The 15,177-nt window shown below is 37.8% G+C and overlaps 1 protein-coding gene across 1 annotated transcript; it reads right to left on the reverse strand.

The window, feature by feature from the left end:
- Positions 1-563: 563 nt before the first annotated feature.
- On the reverse strand, positions 564-4,970 carry LOC110701989 (50S ribosomal protein L23, chloroplastic-like). Its single transcript, XM_021879615.1, has 3 exons — positions 4,676-4,970; positions 1,408-1,735; positions 564-1,149 (listed from the first exon to the last, which is right to left on the reverse strand). Exons 1-3 carry the CDS (start codon positions 4,884-4,886, stop codon positions 1,053-1,055), a joined length of 636 nt encoding a protein of 211 aa, XP_021735307.1. The 5' UTR covers positions 4,887-4,970; the 3' UTR covers positions 564-1,052.
- Between the last annotated feature and the right edge of the window lie 10,207 nt (positions 4,971-15,177).

A 15,177-nucleotide genomic window follows, 5' to 3' on the forward strand; every position in this document is an offset into this window, starting at 1 on the left:
GTATAGTCGTATATGGCTGTAAACTTGTAAGGTTGTAAAATGTACTCGTAAATAGTTTTAAACTTGTAAGGTTAGCTCGAACTTGAACGAGCATGTGTGATTTTTGTTCAATATTGGCTTATTAAAGCCTTGCTTGATGGCAATTGTTGGCTACTTGGCTTAGCTAATTTGATTGGTTGTATTGGTTTATGTTTGATGTTTACTCATTATTATTTATTTAATAATATGTTTGGTAAAGTTGATTATTGGATGTATTAGAAACTTAGGTATCCAAATGTCTAAAGTCAAAAGCTACTCCAAACGACTTTTTTCATTTTGGCTTATAAAAGTCATCTTTTCAACTAGCTTAAAAAGCCATTTACCCAAAAAAAAAAAAAAAAAAAAAAAATCAAAAAAAACAAAAAAAAAAAAAAAAGGATATTTGACCAAACGAAAAAGCCTGCGCTTGACCAAGCTTACATCGACCTTAATTAAATAAATGATCTTTGATGCGTGCAAATTTGTGAAAGCCAAATGTGCATAGAAGTGGAAAATAATACTGATAGGAAGGCATATAAATAACATAAATAAAACAAACCAAAAAAATAAAAATAAAGAAAAGCTAGAAGGTGAATTCATTTGCTAAGTACATCCAGTCCTAAAACTCCTAATTGATAGGCAGCATTGTTTGCTTCCACCCTGACCAATCTGATATGAACTCTTTCTACCCAGCTCTCATCCGCCGACTAAGACAGTAATTTACCTGCCTCAGCCTTAATACTACAACAGTGTATGCAAAATACAAAAATACATAACAGAATACAGCAACTGGGGTGCTCGAGAAGAAAACAAAGAAATGACTAAAACTTGAGAAATATTAGTTACACACTTGATACACAATGGCCAAAAAAACATTCACCTTACAACAGCTGGAGACTTGAAAGACAACCAGTGGAATACTTAATGAATGCAAATAGCTAGTGATTCTATTTCTAAACAAGGCTCCAACACAGCTGCCCTCGTCAAGAAAGGAGAAAGACGGCCACAACTATACATCTAATAAAACTTTAAAGTTAGCTACTGCTTGGGAAGATTCCTATCTTCTTCGCGAGATCAGAAGCATTGTACTCTTTACTTAGCATGACATATGCTTTCTTGGTTCCATCAGGTCTGCAAAACAACATAAAAATGTATAAAGTAAGAATAAGCTGAAAACTCAAGATCTTAGGGAATCCAATTGAAAGAAAATGAGTGATAATGCATTTGTTCAAAAAGGCATTATTATTTCGTCAAAAAAGTCATTATTATGGCATCATAATGCGATTTGCAAGTAATAATACCCTATGAAAACCATGTATAGAATGCCTAATTAGTCAGAGGATGATTTAGCAACAGCATAATGGGTGGTAAAAGATCTTAAAAGTTTACCTTATCAAAGTGTTTATTTTGCGAACTTTCACACCAAAAAAGTTGCAGACAGCATCTCTAATCATCTTTTTGTCAGCACGAACATCAACAGTGAACATCAGTGAGTTCTCATCAGCAATGTTCTTTATGGCAGCCTCAGTAATGATAGGGACTTGAAGGATCTGATACACATCAAGTACTCTCCGAGGATACTTCACTTTTTTATTCTTCTTCGAGGTTTTGGGTTGAGAAGCAGCTGCTTCCTCTGTGGTTGGTGCAACTGCTTCGGTGGCTTGGGCAACCATCAGATTCCTGCCAAAACCAGGCTTCTTCATCGGAGAAACTGCGTCTGGAAGTAATATTTAGTTAGATTAGCCCATAGTTATACAATTAAATGTCAAAAAAAAAAAAAAGTTGCTATTTTACACAACAGACATCCCAAATTCCCAATAAGAGCTGCTTGAACAGACTGATTGAGTGATTGACCACTGAAATCTAATTTGACAAGCTTCAAGTATGTCATGTTATTAATAAATATGCAATAGCATGACAATCAAAATAACACGGTAGTATACTGGACTACACAGCTCAATTATATTAGATGAGGGAGAAAAAAAATGGCATAACAAACTCCCTCTTCCCGAACTAGGAAAGTTTGAAGTGAGAGATAAAATAAGAAAAGATAGATAAAATAAGAGATATAGTATAAAAGGTGGATCGGTGTTTAAAAAAAAAAGGTAAAGTAAGACGGACAGTAAAAGGTGTAAATATTGTGGGGGTAAGGGAAGTAAGGTGGTAATACGAGGTTGCCCAAATAAGTAAAACTTGAACCTTTTGAAATACCCCCAAAAACTGAGAGTAAGTTGAACTTTTTGAAACACCCCAAAACAAAAGGTCGAACTTTCAGGAAAGGATGTAGTACATCAGTAAATTGATGTCACTCAATGTCCTAACTAAACAATGATGACGCACCAGAAATACCTTGAATGTAATTTAACGACAACTCAATTCCTAATAGCACCATCTAGATCAGCATCATCTTTACAAGCATCAGAATTATAGTATATGAGGGGTATTAGGCATTCTCACTGATCACTAGAGCAATCTGATGACAGATTAGAATGCATACCAGAGCATGAGCACCATGGGATTGCCTGCTTCTAAGCACTAGAAGAAAGACCAACACATAGCTCAGACACACCCTAGTATGTTAGAAGCACTATAAGGTAATATTTCCACAGAAGATCAACCTGAAGTATACTCTGTAGACACTGAGCATGTCAAGAAGATTAGGCATGAGATCTACAGAAGACCTTTAGTATTCAAATTGAATGCAGGAATATTTTTATTAACCTCAAGAAATGACATGGGATCTCAAACAAAAAAAAATAATAAAGAAATTAAGCATAGCACGATCATTTGAGAGAGTATTGTGCACACCTTTACTCACACACACACACACACACACACACACTCACTCAAAGCTATGAGGAGAAAAACAGAAGAAATTTACTATTATGTAGCATGCTTTGACTAATTAGAAGCAAAAGGGTGCAGCTTAACCATAAGCTGAAACACTTACTGAATCCCTACTATGTTCCAATAAATTGGTATCACTCTTAAGAACCGTAAACATAAAGCTGGTAAGAGATTGAAAAAGTGCAGCACTGTTTTTACAAACTAATCATGGCGGTCTAGAACAGTATATAAGTTATCATGATTACAAATTAATCTTTTTTACTAGACATGTCTTTGACCTAAGCATATGATTCAAACTAGTTTGAGTAATATCAATGTTTTTCTGATGTCGCGCCAAGAATATCTAGGATCTATATGAGGAAAACGACAATGTTTTTAATACTACTAAGCCTCATTAACAACATAATGCCTAAAGGAGGAAAAAAATTTATAGACAGAAAAAACTTGTCCTAAATTCCTCCAAACCCATAATACCACCAATTGCTGAGGATAAGTCGGCAGAGATTCAACGTCACAGAATAAGTATAAATAAGCTATAGAATCATCATGGTAGACAAGCAAAACAACAGATTTGTCAATTACATTGCTGGTGAATGTAACACACGAGCTGATAAGCCACTTACATTATAACAATGAAGTTGATCTGCCCATCACAGCTAGCTCAAAATTTCACTAGCAAAAGACACAATTAGTTTCTATAGAATTCTTTCCATAATTCATGTGACCAAAATACAAACATCAGAAGAGCAAAGTTTCAGTCTCACCCTTTACCTAGTTTCGCTTCTAACCCAGTTCCTACAAAGTAAACCATGAATCAAAAATGTATCTTGCACTCTAATCAAGCGATACTCCGAAATGGTAAGTGTATTCATCAAAAGTTTCAAAGTAGCTATGGCCATTAAAAGGTCACTAATAAAGAAAACCAAGTCCAAAAGCCCAAAAGAGTAAACTATACAATCACAAGATTGAGATGCCATTTTCAATTCACATTAAAATAGTACCCCCGCCCAAAAGGATCTCTAGAATTGAAATTTAGACCCGAAAGCTTCAAAACCTATAATATAACTTTAGCATCTACGGGTACAGCTTCTTACTTTTGAAATGACAAATCAAAGGGTTCAATATAGTGAACAATCTTGACTAGGCTGCATTCTCATGTATGCAAATCCTTCCTATAGTATCTAAAGTAATGCATCCTTTACAGAACCAAGAATTCCTTCAAACGTTTAGTAAACCACTTATACTGACTGTCCATAGAAGCCCTACCATGCGCATTCCATTACATTCGGAAACACAATAAGTCATACTCAGGTAATTGTTTAGGCAAGCTCATAACCTTCCAAGTTTAAGTGCAATAATTCATCACAGTTCCCGCTTTTGCTCTCTTCTGCTAAAAAGACTGTCTGGGTGATCAATAATGTGAAAGGAACTCCACCCTTCAGTCATATTTTTCCCACAAACAACTGATTTCCACAATAGAAGGTACACTTAGAAATGTGTGCTTTTCTTTAACCAAGGGTATTCAAATTGAACATAAATACCTTCAGACAAACATAGAAAAACCCAACACAATTCTACACCATTGCCTCACTAACTTTTCCTAAAATTCAAAAATTGTAAGTTGTAACTCAGCAATTCAAGAGAAAATTATGCTCCAATTTGGAGGATAAACATCAACAATAATCCTACAAAAATTATGAAACATTTCCACCCATAACAATTCAACATTAAATAAATAACTAGCACCACCAATCAATGAAATTATTAATCATTCAAAATCAAACAAAGTCAAAGTTAGCAGGGAACATACCAAGAACATTGAAACCCGTCTGGGTACAAGAAGCAGCAGTAGTGAGGTGAGTTGGGTGAAGAAATGATGGTTTTTTGGAGGAAAGGCAGGAAATTTGTGGGGTTTTTCTGGGAATTTGGAAAGAGAAAGAAGTAGCAGAGACATTAGAGGAACGGTTAGAAAGGGTGAATGTTGAGGAGAGAGAATGCAGGTTTGGTGCGGTGGTAGCCATTGCTGATAGCTTCAACTCAAGAAGACGATTAGAGAGTGAGAAGCGGGTGGTAATCGGATAAGCCTTAGTTGCGCCCCTTTTCACTTTAAAACATCTTCCCCTATCTATCTTAGGAAAAATTGCCAAACTAAGCGTTTTTGGGAAATAATTTCCCAAACAAGACGCGTGGCAAAACTATTTACCAAACTAAGCTTCCAGAGTAAAACGCCAACCAAGATGGCGTTTTACCCTAGGCATTTTTTTTTTTTAATTTTTAGTCAAGGATAAAACGCCATCAAGGGTGGCGTTTTACTGCTGGGCAAATTTTTTTAAAAAAACACATTTACACATAACGCTAACGCCGTTGGCGTTTTACCCTGAGTGATTTTTTTGAAAATAATTTACCCCCCTAAAGCGCCACCATGGTTGGCGTTTTATCTCTGCACACAAACACAGCTACACAGCAACAGCAACAACAACCACAGGAGCTGCAACAACAACAGCAACAACCACAGGAGCTGCAACAACAACAGCAGCAACAACCACAACAACTACAACAACAGCGACAACCCCAACAAGAGCAACAGCGACAACCCCAACAAGAGCATCAACAACAATCACAACAACTACTACAACCTTAACAACAGGAACCACAACAATAACTGCAACAACATCAGCAACATTAACAACACTAGCAACAACAACAAAACCAGCAACCAATACAATGAAAAGAATGAATGCGTATGGTGAAGTTGATAATGTACAGAAAATGAACTAAAAAGGTTAGTAAAATTGATAATATTTATTTGGATACAATGTACTATAGAATCTGATTACAACTAACAAAAGAAGTTCTAAGATCCCGATTCATCTATTGTATGTAAGTGTTGTCTATCCAATCGCGGTCTTCTACGACGGTAGTACTGAGATGGTCTGGGGAGGAGTCTGTTGGCTGGAAGATGGTCCTTCCTGAGATGAGTATGGCGCAGACATGTGGATGGCGATATCTTCCTGATCATCAAAAAACAGGGGGGGCCCTGTAGGGGACGTGTGAGTCTGTCCCCTACTACTGCTGCCTACCTCACGGTGTGAACGGCGGTGTGATTGGTCCCGGCCCTGGGGGATAAGATGGTCATGACCATGTCTCTGTAAGCTACTCACAGTCATTGCGTGAATGTCATCCAACTGCGGTATGGTGGGATATGATATGCTCAAGACTTCTAGTGCATCATGTATAGCAAACATATCAGACGCCTGCATTAGTCAACAATCAGCCATTTTAATAATTAAAGAAACTATAAATTGGAGGAAAAGAAAAAATGACAAAAAACTCACATATCCACTGATGTCTCCAAAAGTTGGGTGGTAATGCGTTGAGGGTGGGGTGTAGTTAGGGTTGATGAAGCGTCGGGTAATGCTCCTGTACCATACCATGTATGGATCGTGATACTCCATCAGGCCTTGGACAGGCGCACCATCCGCGACGTGCTGCAGCCGCTGGTCCCACATGTCAATGTAAGGGGCATGCTGAACTGCCCAGTTAACCTCCCCCTTTCCTCGTCGGTCTGTCCTGTGCAACTGGACACTCGTGTCACACGGGGCGGGGATGGCTTGACAAAGGCCGAACTGTCGCATGACTCTGTCGGGGAGGTGAGCCTCCACCAACTCAAAACAGATGAGCACTGTCATGGCACGCCACACCATCTGGTGATCAAGACTAAGTGAGGGACGTACGGATCCCACGTCATCTGCATTAACAAGCAGTTGTTAACATCATAATTAACTTATTAAAATAATGAACACGGTGTTAAATTAGTTTTTAAAGTGAACTATAACCTGAGACTCGCTCAGTCTATCGAATGCATCTCTATAATACGGCAGACCCCTTGCTGCATGCACACGAGTAAGTCTCCGCCCTAGCCACCTGATTACATGTATAATAATAGTGTTCATGACAAAATTAATAGAAAATTAAAACCATATGTGGATAACTTAACAATAAGTCATACATACCGGCAACCGTATGCTAAGTCCGGTGGTGGGTGTGGTAAGATTTGAATCCCGCTAACACTTTCAAACCTCATTTTGATGTTCACTTCAACACTTGTTGGCTTTGAACCAATTATAGTATAAACTTTCTTCAACAAATCATTGTAAGTCATACAAGGTTTCAATGCTAGCGGTTCCATTTTTCCTCCTCTATACTCGACATTGGGTCCGACACACAAAATTTCACCCCCCCAACGGCATAACAAAACAATCAATTGTGAAGCCATGTTCTACATAACATCAGACCACATATTAGGTGACACATATGCACAACTAAAACCACAATGATTCCGATAAATCCCCAAGCAAAGCGTACATACAACGCAGTGTTCAACAACATACTAACTTACCTACTTAATCTAACAATGTAAGATACATTTAAATGTACTTAACTCAACAATGTAGTTCGTAATTCCCTAAATGCTTCATATATGTAGTTCAACAACTAAATGCTTCATATAAATTATACGAAATTATACAACATACATATAACTATACTTAATTTCAATAATTAAACAACAATGTATTATGTAGTTATACATATTTCGCATACTTGAACAACACTATAGTACATACATTGTAAATTACAAACATAAATTCCCAAAAAACATCATACACAAGTAAAATAGTTAAATTCAAGACATACCTCAATTTCGATGAAAGTAGGGCGTAACAGTGTTGAACAAAGAAGGAGGATTAATTTTTATTGACTATGATGCAAAACTAAGCTACGGAATGTGATGAAATTGCTTCAAATATGGAGAATTGGAAGTTGGTATGCGCGGGGTTAGGGTTTGCAATTTGGGGGTTTGGTTGAATAATGAAGAACAACGATATATGCTGTTAGAAATACCCGACTCTAAAACGCCAACGACGTTAGCGATTTTGTGTTAAAAGTAAAACGCCAACGGTGTTAGCGTTTTTGTGTAAATGTTTTTTTTTTAAAAAATTTGCCCAGCAGTAAAACGCCACCCTTGATGGCGTTTTACCTTTGACTAAAAATTAAAAAAAAAAAAATTGCCCAGGGTAAAACGCCACCCTGGTTGGCGTTTTACCCTGAAAGCTTAGTTTGGTAAATAGTTCTGCCACGCGTCTTGTTTGGGAAATTGTTTTCCAAAAACACTCAGTTTGGCAATTTTTCCTCTATCTTAAGGGAAGTTTATAATGGTGATAGAAGGCTAGAGTAATCGGCTAATTCTTCGACTTTTAGGTGTAAGGTAAAGGGTCGAATCTCACCTTTTCTATTCTGAAAAAAAGAAAGGAAAGTCTATAAGGAACTAATTAGATACAACTAGTTTTGTCCAAAACGACCTATTCTAAAACTTCTAACTCATTCTAATTATATGTGTACTCCCTGACCTCCCTCCGTGTTTAAGTGGGGTATTTGGAATATTAAAAAATTGTAAAAGAAAGATAGTGGAGTTTATAGTTTATTGAAAAGTAATGAATGTTTTTTTTTGGTGCAAAGGAGGGTCAAGCCCATATTATTCATAAAACTAAAACGATTACATAACAAAGCGAGAAGAAGTTACACCCAACACATCCTCCCAAAGAAGATTTTTTATTTCGATCGGAGGATCATCGAAATAAACTATCTTCTCTTCAAACACTACCCCCATATTAGCTAACTTATCAGCCACTTTGTTACCTTCCCTAAAACAATAAACTAAATTAACATTACTACTAAAGGAATTAATAAGGTTGCCACAAGAATTTAGAATATGAATGCATTCTCCTCCTCTTTGATCTTTGCTTAGGATAGCTTCGATACAGGCCTTGTTGTCCATTTGGATCATGATTTTAGTTGCTCCCATCTGCTTCACCATATTAAGACCAATTTCCAGTGCTAATAATTCGGCCTTGTAGGCATTGCAGACCCCAAAGTTTGCAGCAAATGCTTTCACAAACTTACCATAGCAGTCCCGAAGCACTCCACCTCCTCCAGCAGCACCAGGGGCACCCTTAGCCGCTCCATCAGTGTTCAAAGCCAGCCAGAAAACTGGTGGTGCGAGCCATCTAATAAAAACTTCCTCTTTTGCTTTCTTGTTGCTTCCATCAGCCCCTAAAGAAAAAGTCTTCCAAGTATCTTCAATTTGTGAACGAAGAAAGATACCTGTATCTCCAGGGATGTCATCAGTTCTACCAAAAATAGAGATATTTCTCCATTTCCATATCCACCACAAAGTGATAGCAAAGCAAGTCGGCCATTTTTCTGAGAAAATCAAACCCTCTGCTTCCAGATTTCTTGTAATCCATTGCTTGAGGTCACCCCCATAGAATGAAGGGTATAAAGCTGCCCCTCCTACACTCTTCCAAATGGTTCTTGCGATTGGACAGTCTCGAAATAAATGAAGCAAAGTTTCATCAGCATTTTGCAAGCATCGATTGCATCTTGGATCATCAGTGAGATGCCTCTTTAGTCTATTGGCATTGCAAAGTACTCTATCATGGAGAAAAAGCCATAAAAAAGTACGAATTCTTTGTTGCACAGGGGTATGCCACACCAAATCCCACCTATGATCAGTAGGGATATGATCATCATCTCTCATAATTCGCAGGGCATATTTAATTGAAAACTGACCTTTATTAGGTCCTTTCCAGTAGCGAAGGTCACCAATTTCAGGGTCTTCAATTAATTTATGCGAGGCTATGAGCTTGATACAATGTGATGGCAGCATGTGAGCAAAGAGGTCCCAACGCCATCCCTCGCCAATCTTCCACAATTCTTCCACAGTTGCTCCTTCAATTGATTCTGGAATTGCAGCTACACAAGAGTCACGGAGAGGATCATCTGTTGCCCAGCAATGATCCCAAAACAGAGTTTTTTTACCATTCCCAATTGCAACACGAGAACCCTTTTTTAAAAGGGTTGCATTATCTGTGATCCCTCGCCACACATTCGACATATTGGAGCAAGGTTGGAACATATCAATGTCGCAACGCCCCTTGCAATATTTAAACCGCAACACCCTTGACCAAAGAGATTCAGGTTCCGAAAGCACCCTCCACCCCAATTTTGTGAGAAAAGGAAAGTTGACCTGCCTTGTTGATCTTATACCGAGTCCACCCTTCTCTCGGGGTAGCTGTACAGTATCCCACGAGAGAAGGTGAATGCGTCTTTGATCATCCGTTCCACCCCAAACAAAACGCCTCGCTTTTCTGTCAATTTCGTCGCAAGTAGTTTTTGGTAATTTTACTGTTTGCATTGAATAATTTGCCATTGTAGTGAGAGTGGATTTTGTGAGAGTAATACGGCCAGCAAGCGACAAAAATTTTGTCTTCCATCCCGTTAGCCTACGGTCTATTTTCTCACACAAATGTGCATAAGTTTCCTTCGTGACTCGGCTGGTTAAAGTTGGCATCCCAAGATATAATCCCAAGTCCTCAGTGACATCCATTCCAAGAGCCTGACTTATTGCTTGCTTCTCCACAGGATTCACATTATTAGAAAAATAAACCCGTGATTTAGGCAAGCTTACCTTTTGACCCGAGGCCGAGCAAAAACGAGTGAGGCAGTCACTAATCACAGCAGCTTGTTCGACAGAGGCTTCGGCGAAGAGAATTAGGTCGTCTGCAAGAAATAGGTTCGAAAGAAGAGGTCCACCTCGACTTGCATAGACCGGTTTCCACCTACCCTTCAAAATAGCTTCCTCGATAACTTGGTTAAGTCGTTCCATACAAAGAACAAAGAGATAAGGTGAGAGAGGATCGTCTTGTCTAATTCCACGAGAGGGGAAAAAGGACTCCGATTTTTCTCCATTCCAAAGCACCTTCATTGAGGGAGTGGTCACACACTCCATAATCACCTAAATCATCACCATAGGAAGTCTCATCTCCATGAGGGTATCTCGAATGAAAGCCCATCGAAGTCTATCATAGACTTTCTCGAAATCAATCTTGATAGTCATGTAACCCTTCCCTCCTTTCTTGCGTTTCATGGTGTGGAGAACCTCTTGCACAATCACTATGTTATCCGTGATTTGACGCCCCGGAACGAAGCTTGATTGTAAATCAGCAATGATTTTTGGCAGCACTATTTTAATTCTATTCACAATCGCCTTTGTGATAATCTTATAAGCAACATTACATAGACCAATTGGTCTAAATTGGGAGGGTTGCTCGGGGTTATCAAGTTTGGGTATAAGAACTATGAAAGACTCGTTTAGGTGACTTGGCAGACCCTTTCCCTCTAGAGCTTGCAAAACCATAGAATAAACATTAGGTGCTACATGCTCCCAATTCTTCTGGAAAAAAAGTGCTTGAAAACCGTCGGGTCCCGGGGCTTTGAGTGATCCCATATTATTGATAACAAAATCAATATCACTCTTAGTATAAGGTCGAGACAACAAATTCAAATCCAAATCAGAGAGTTGAGTGCAAATTCCCTTAGGAATATTATAGGCATCAAGACTTCCATCATCAGTGAATAAAGTAGCAAAATAATTTACTACAATATTTTTAACTTCCTGTTTGTCATATACCCATTGATCATTGCTATTCTTGATAGCAACAATTTTGTTTCTCCATCTACGAACCACTGTGCTTAAGTGAAAAAAGGTAGTGTTACGATCACCATATTGTAACCAATCAACCCTAGCCTTTTGATACCAAAGCATTTCTTCCTGTTGGAGAATCGCATCAAGGTCTCTTCTCAAGGTTGCTTCAAGTTTAATCAAGCCCGAATCCCTTTGGTGTGCAAGCTTAGTCTGGATACCTTGAATTCGAGCCATAAGGTGTCTTTTTTCACGAAAAATGTTATGAAAAACATTTTTGTTCCAATCTTGTAAATCATTCGAGAAGGAATGCAATAAGGGAACAAGCGGGGCATTTTTATCCTACTTGTTACACAAGAAGTCCTCGAAATTTTCATGGGACATCCATGCAGCTTGAAAGCGAAAGGGTCTATTCAAGGCCTCAAGAGGAGCAAATCCATTGGGGGAGATGAGAATAGGGCAGTGATCTGATTGGATAGCAGGGAGATGCTTAACTCTAGCTTTGTCGAATTGCAGCCCCCAATCCCCTGTACACAATACTCTGTCCAGTCTAGCACTTCGACGAGTTTCAATTGAATTTCCACGAGCCCAGGTGTGAGAAGGCCCTGAAAATTCTACTTCTAGAAGTTGATTATCATGAACCCAGTGATTGAAAAGTCGACTCCTTCGAGAAGTCTCACAGCAGCTTGAACTTCGTTCCCAATCAAACCGAGTTTCGTTAAAATCTCCAACTAATAACCACGGCTTGTTATTGTTTTGGGCAAAATCCGAGAGTTCTCTCCATAACTCTTGTCTCTTAGAGGGACCCGGGCTGGCATATATTGCAGAAAAATACCAAGGCTCTTCCCCTACTTTAGTAATAGTCATAGTGATGTATTGGTTAGACTGAGAAATAGGGTCGATTGTAACAAGCTCCGGTTTCCAATACACCCAAATGCCTCCACTAAATCCTTGAGCATCAACTCGAGTGTGGCCATTATAGCCAAGAAGATCAGAAATTTTTTGCGCATGATCTCCACCCATGTGGGTTTCAACCAAGGCAAGAACAATAGGCTTGTGAGATCGAATAACTTCTCGAAGCACAGCAAGAAAGTCACGGTTACCCGCCCCTTGAACATTCCATACCATACACGATATGGGATAGGAATCTACATTGATGTGATGATTATTATTCATAAGATTTGGTGAATTTGGGAAATTGGCAGCATAAGCATTGGACAGGAATCGAAAAGTTCGATTAACATCCCATGGTAACTTCAGTGTTATCATCAGCTCTGGCTTCATTTGACTCGATGCCATCCATGAGTGTATCTCCACCCCCATCTTGTGAATCAGGGGGTCGAGAATTCCCAGGTAAGGTTCCATTATTGGTTCGGTCATGCAAAGTATCTTCTCCGGTGGGATTCGAAGGATCACAGTAGCTGAGACATGGGTTATTTCGAGTGAAGGGAATGGCTCTGAATTGGCTTTCAAAAGGTCAGTGTTTAAGGCTTCGATGTTGGCTTGGAAAGTGATTGGTGCGTTTTCTTTGCCTGGGAAGTTGGCCTCGAATGGAGTATTTTGGCTCAATGGGAATAGAATATTGGAGCTATCCTTGAGAATATTTTTGGGAGTATTTTTAGGGATAGGTTTATTCTGTTTCCTTATTTCTTGCCATTGTTTGGATCCACCCAAGAATTGACCACCAAGCTTCGGATTGGGATTATCCTTTCCTAAGATAAAAGAGTTATCTTTAGTAAAAAGATTATCTTGTTGAGGCGATCCTTCCAAGTCAACCGTTTCAATCAAAGTTTCAACATTATCCTCTATATTAGTAAGGATATTGTTTTGATTTTCTCCCATAGAATCCGAAACTTCCTTATCCTGATTATTCAAAATTGAAAATCTGGATCCTCCTTGATTAATGCCTAAATTAATGGCATTGTGCTGAACAATCTCTCCTCTTTTATCCACACCAGGGTTTACAAAACCACCAATTGTATATTTTCTCACCAAATTTCCCATATTCTCTTATATAGCGTGTAATAACCCTCATAATTGCAATAAAGAAGTTTAATATACTACTCATACAACCAAGATGCATCTTCTTTTTTGGGAGCTCATATGCTAAGATACTTTTCAGTTAAGCGTGCTTGGCTGAGAGTTGTCCGGAAGGACTTGTGTTGGTTTGTGAGGAAAGTTGTTGGCCACTTGGCCCTTGGTACGCATTTCGTGACAATAGGCCTCATCCTAATTTGTTTTGGTCGAGGTGTTACATAGCGTCATTGTGAGACCTATCGACACATTTTTTCGATTTTTTTTTTATCTACCACATGTTCTTCGGTTTCTTAATTGTAAATCTAAATTAAACACAAAATTAGGTATGTAATTAACGAAATAAGGAAAGACTAATTATAAGATGGTGTTCTTCATTTAGTGTTGTTAGATAAAATTGGGGTATGTAATATATATTTAATGATATATTATGTCTTCAGTTATACCAAAATCAATACTATAGTTATGAAAAATTAGGGTTAATGCATGTGTATTTTGGGGTTTTCTTTAATTTAATTGTTTTTTAAAATTAAGATTTATAATTGTAAATTGAGCATATATATTAGTTCAATATAGAGTTAATCAATGTGAATAATGCTTAATTTAAAAAAATTATATCAATTTGAAAAATTACCCAAATTTGAAATAAACCCTATAGAAAGAACAACAAATTATAATTGATACATGTTTAGTGACTTGATTATTTTTATGTGAGCTCGAATTATGTCAAATACCAAATGTTTTTCCTATTTCACTTTTAACGTTTGTTGAAAAAAATGCAATTAAACATGAAAATCGAGAAGAAGATCTCACAATGACATCACGTGTGAGGTCTTAGGCAATCAAGTGGAAATTTTTAATGTTTTGAAAAGAGTAGGTAGTAAAATAATTTTAAAAATAGGAAAAATTCACTTTAATAATCTCAATTATGGGCGAATTACTTCTATTAATCCTAACAAAATATTATTATCTAATAATCCCAATTCCCAACTTTGCAATCACTTTACCTCTAATAGTCATAATGACTGTCAACCTGATAAAATGATGTACTACCTCCGTTACACATTATTGCAACGATTTGACATTTTCCATCTCTATTTTATGTCAAATCGTTGCAATAATGTGTAACGGAGGTAGTATTTTTTTTTTAAGCCACTTTGCCTCTCCCACCGTGAAACTCCTAGACCCAACCCAAGGCCACCGGAATCCGGCCGGCCACCTCCCCTAACTACCTGAAAATGGTCAGCTGACCCACCCTTACCCCTTAAACCACTCCCCTCCCTTGCTGAAAAAAAAAAAAAAAAAAAAAAAAATCTTGCTAGTAATGAAAAACAATATCTCGTACATAACAAATTTCTAGCTAGTAATGAATAGCTAAACATCCACTAATGTAGATTTTGATTTCTCTTCCATATATTCAGCCAATCAATTTATAATCCCAACATTTATTGTGCATCAATAAAACAATAATTCTATCACAGCCAATTTTTTAATTTATGGTTTTGACATTAAAAGTCATACTTTATACGTATTATCTGATTTTGAAAATTGGCTACATTCTAAAAATCAATAAACCAACAGCAAGGCAATGAAATAATTCTTTCGAATTAATTAACAGGCAAGGGGAGTAGGCAACCCCCAGTTAATCTCCGTGATAAACAAATTTCGTTCATCATAGAGTAGCGGTTATAAGGCAATAGCGGATATATCCATTTTCTCCGCAAAAGTAGCGGTTG

This window comes from Chenopodium quinoa, unplaced genomic scaffold (assembly GCF_001683475.1).
Source record: "Chenopodium quinoa cultivar QQ74 unplaced genomic scaffold, ASM168347v1, whole genome shotgun sequence".
Taxonomy (NCBI): domain Eukaryota; kingdom Viridiplantae; phylum Streptophyta; class Magnoliopsida; order Caryophyllales; family Amaranthaceae; genus Chenopodium; species Chenopodium quinoa.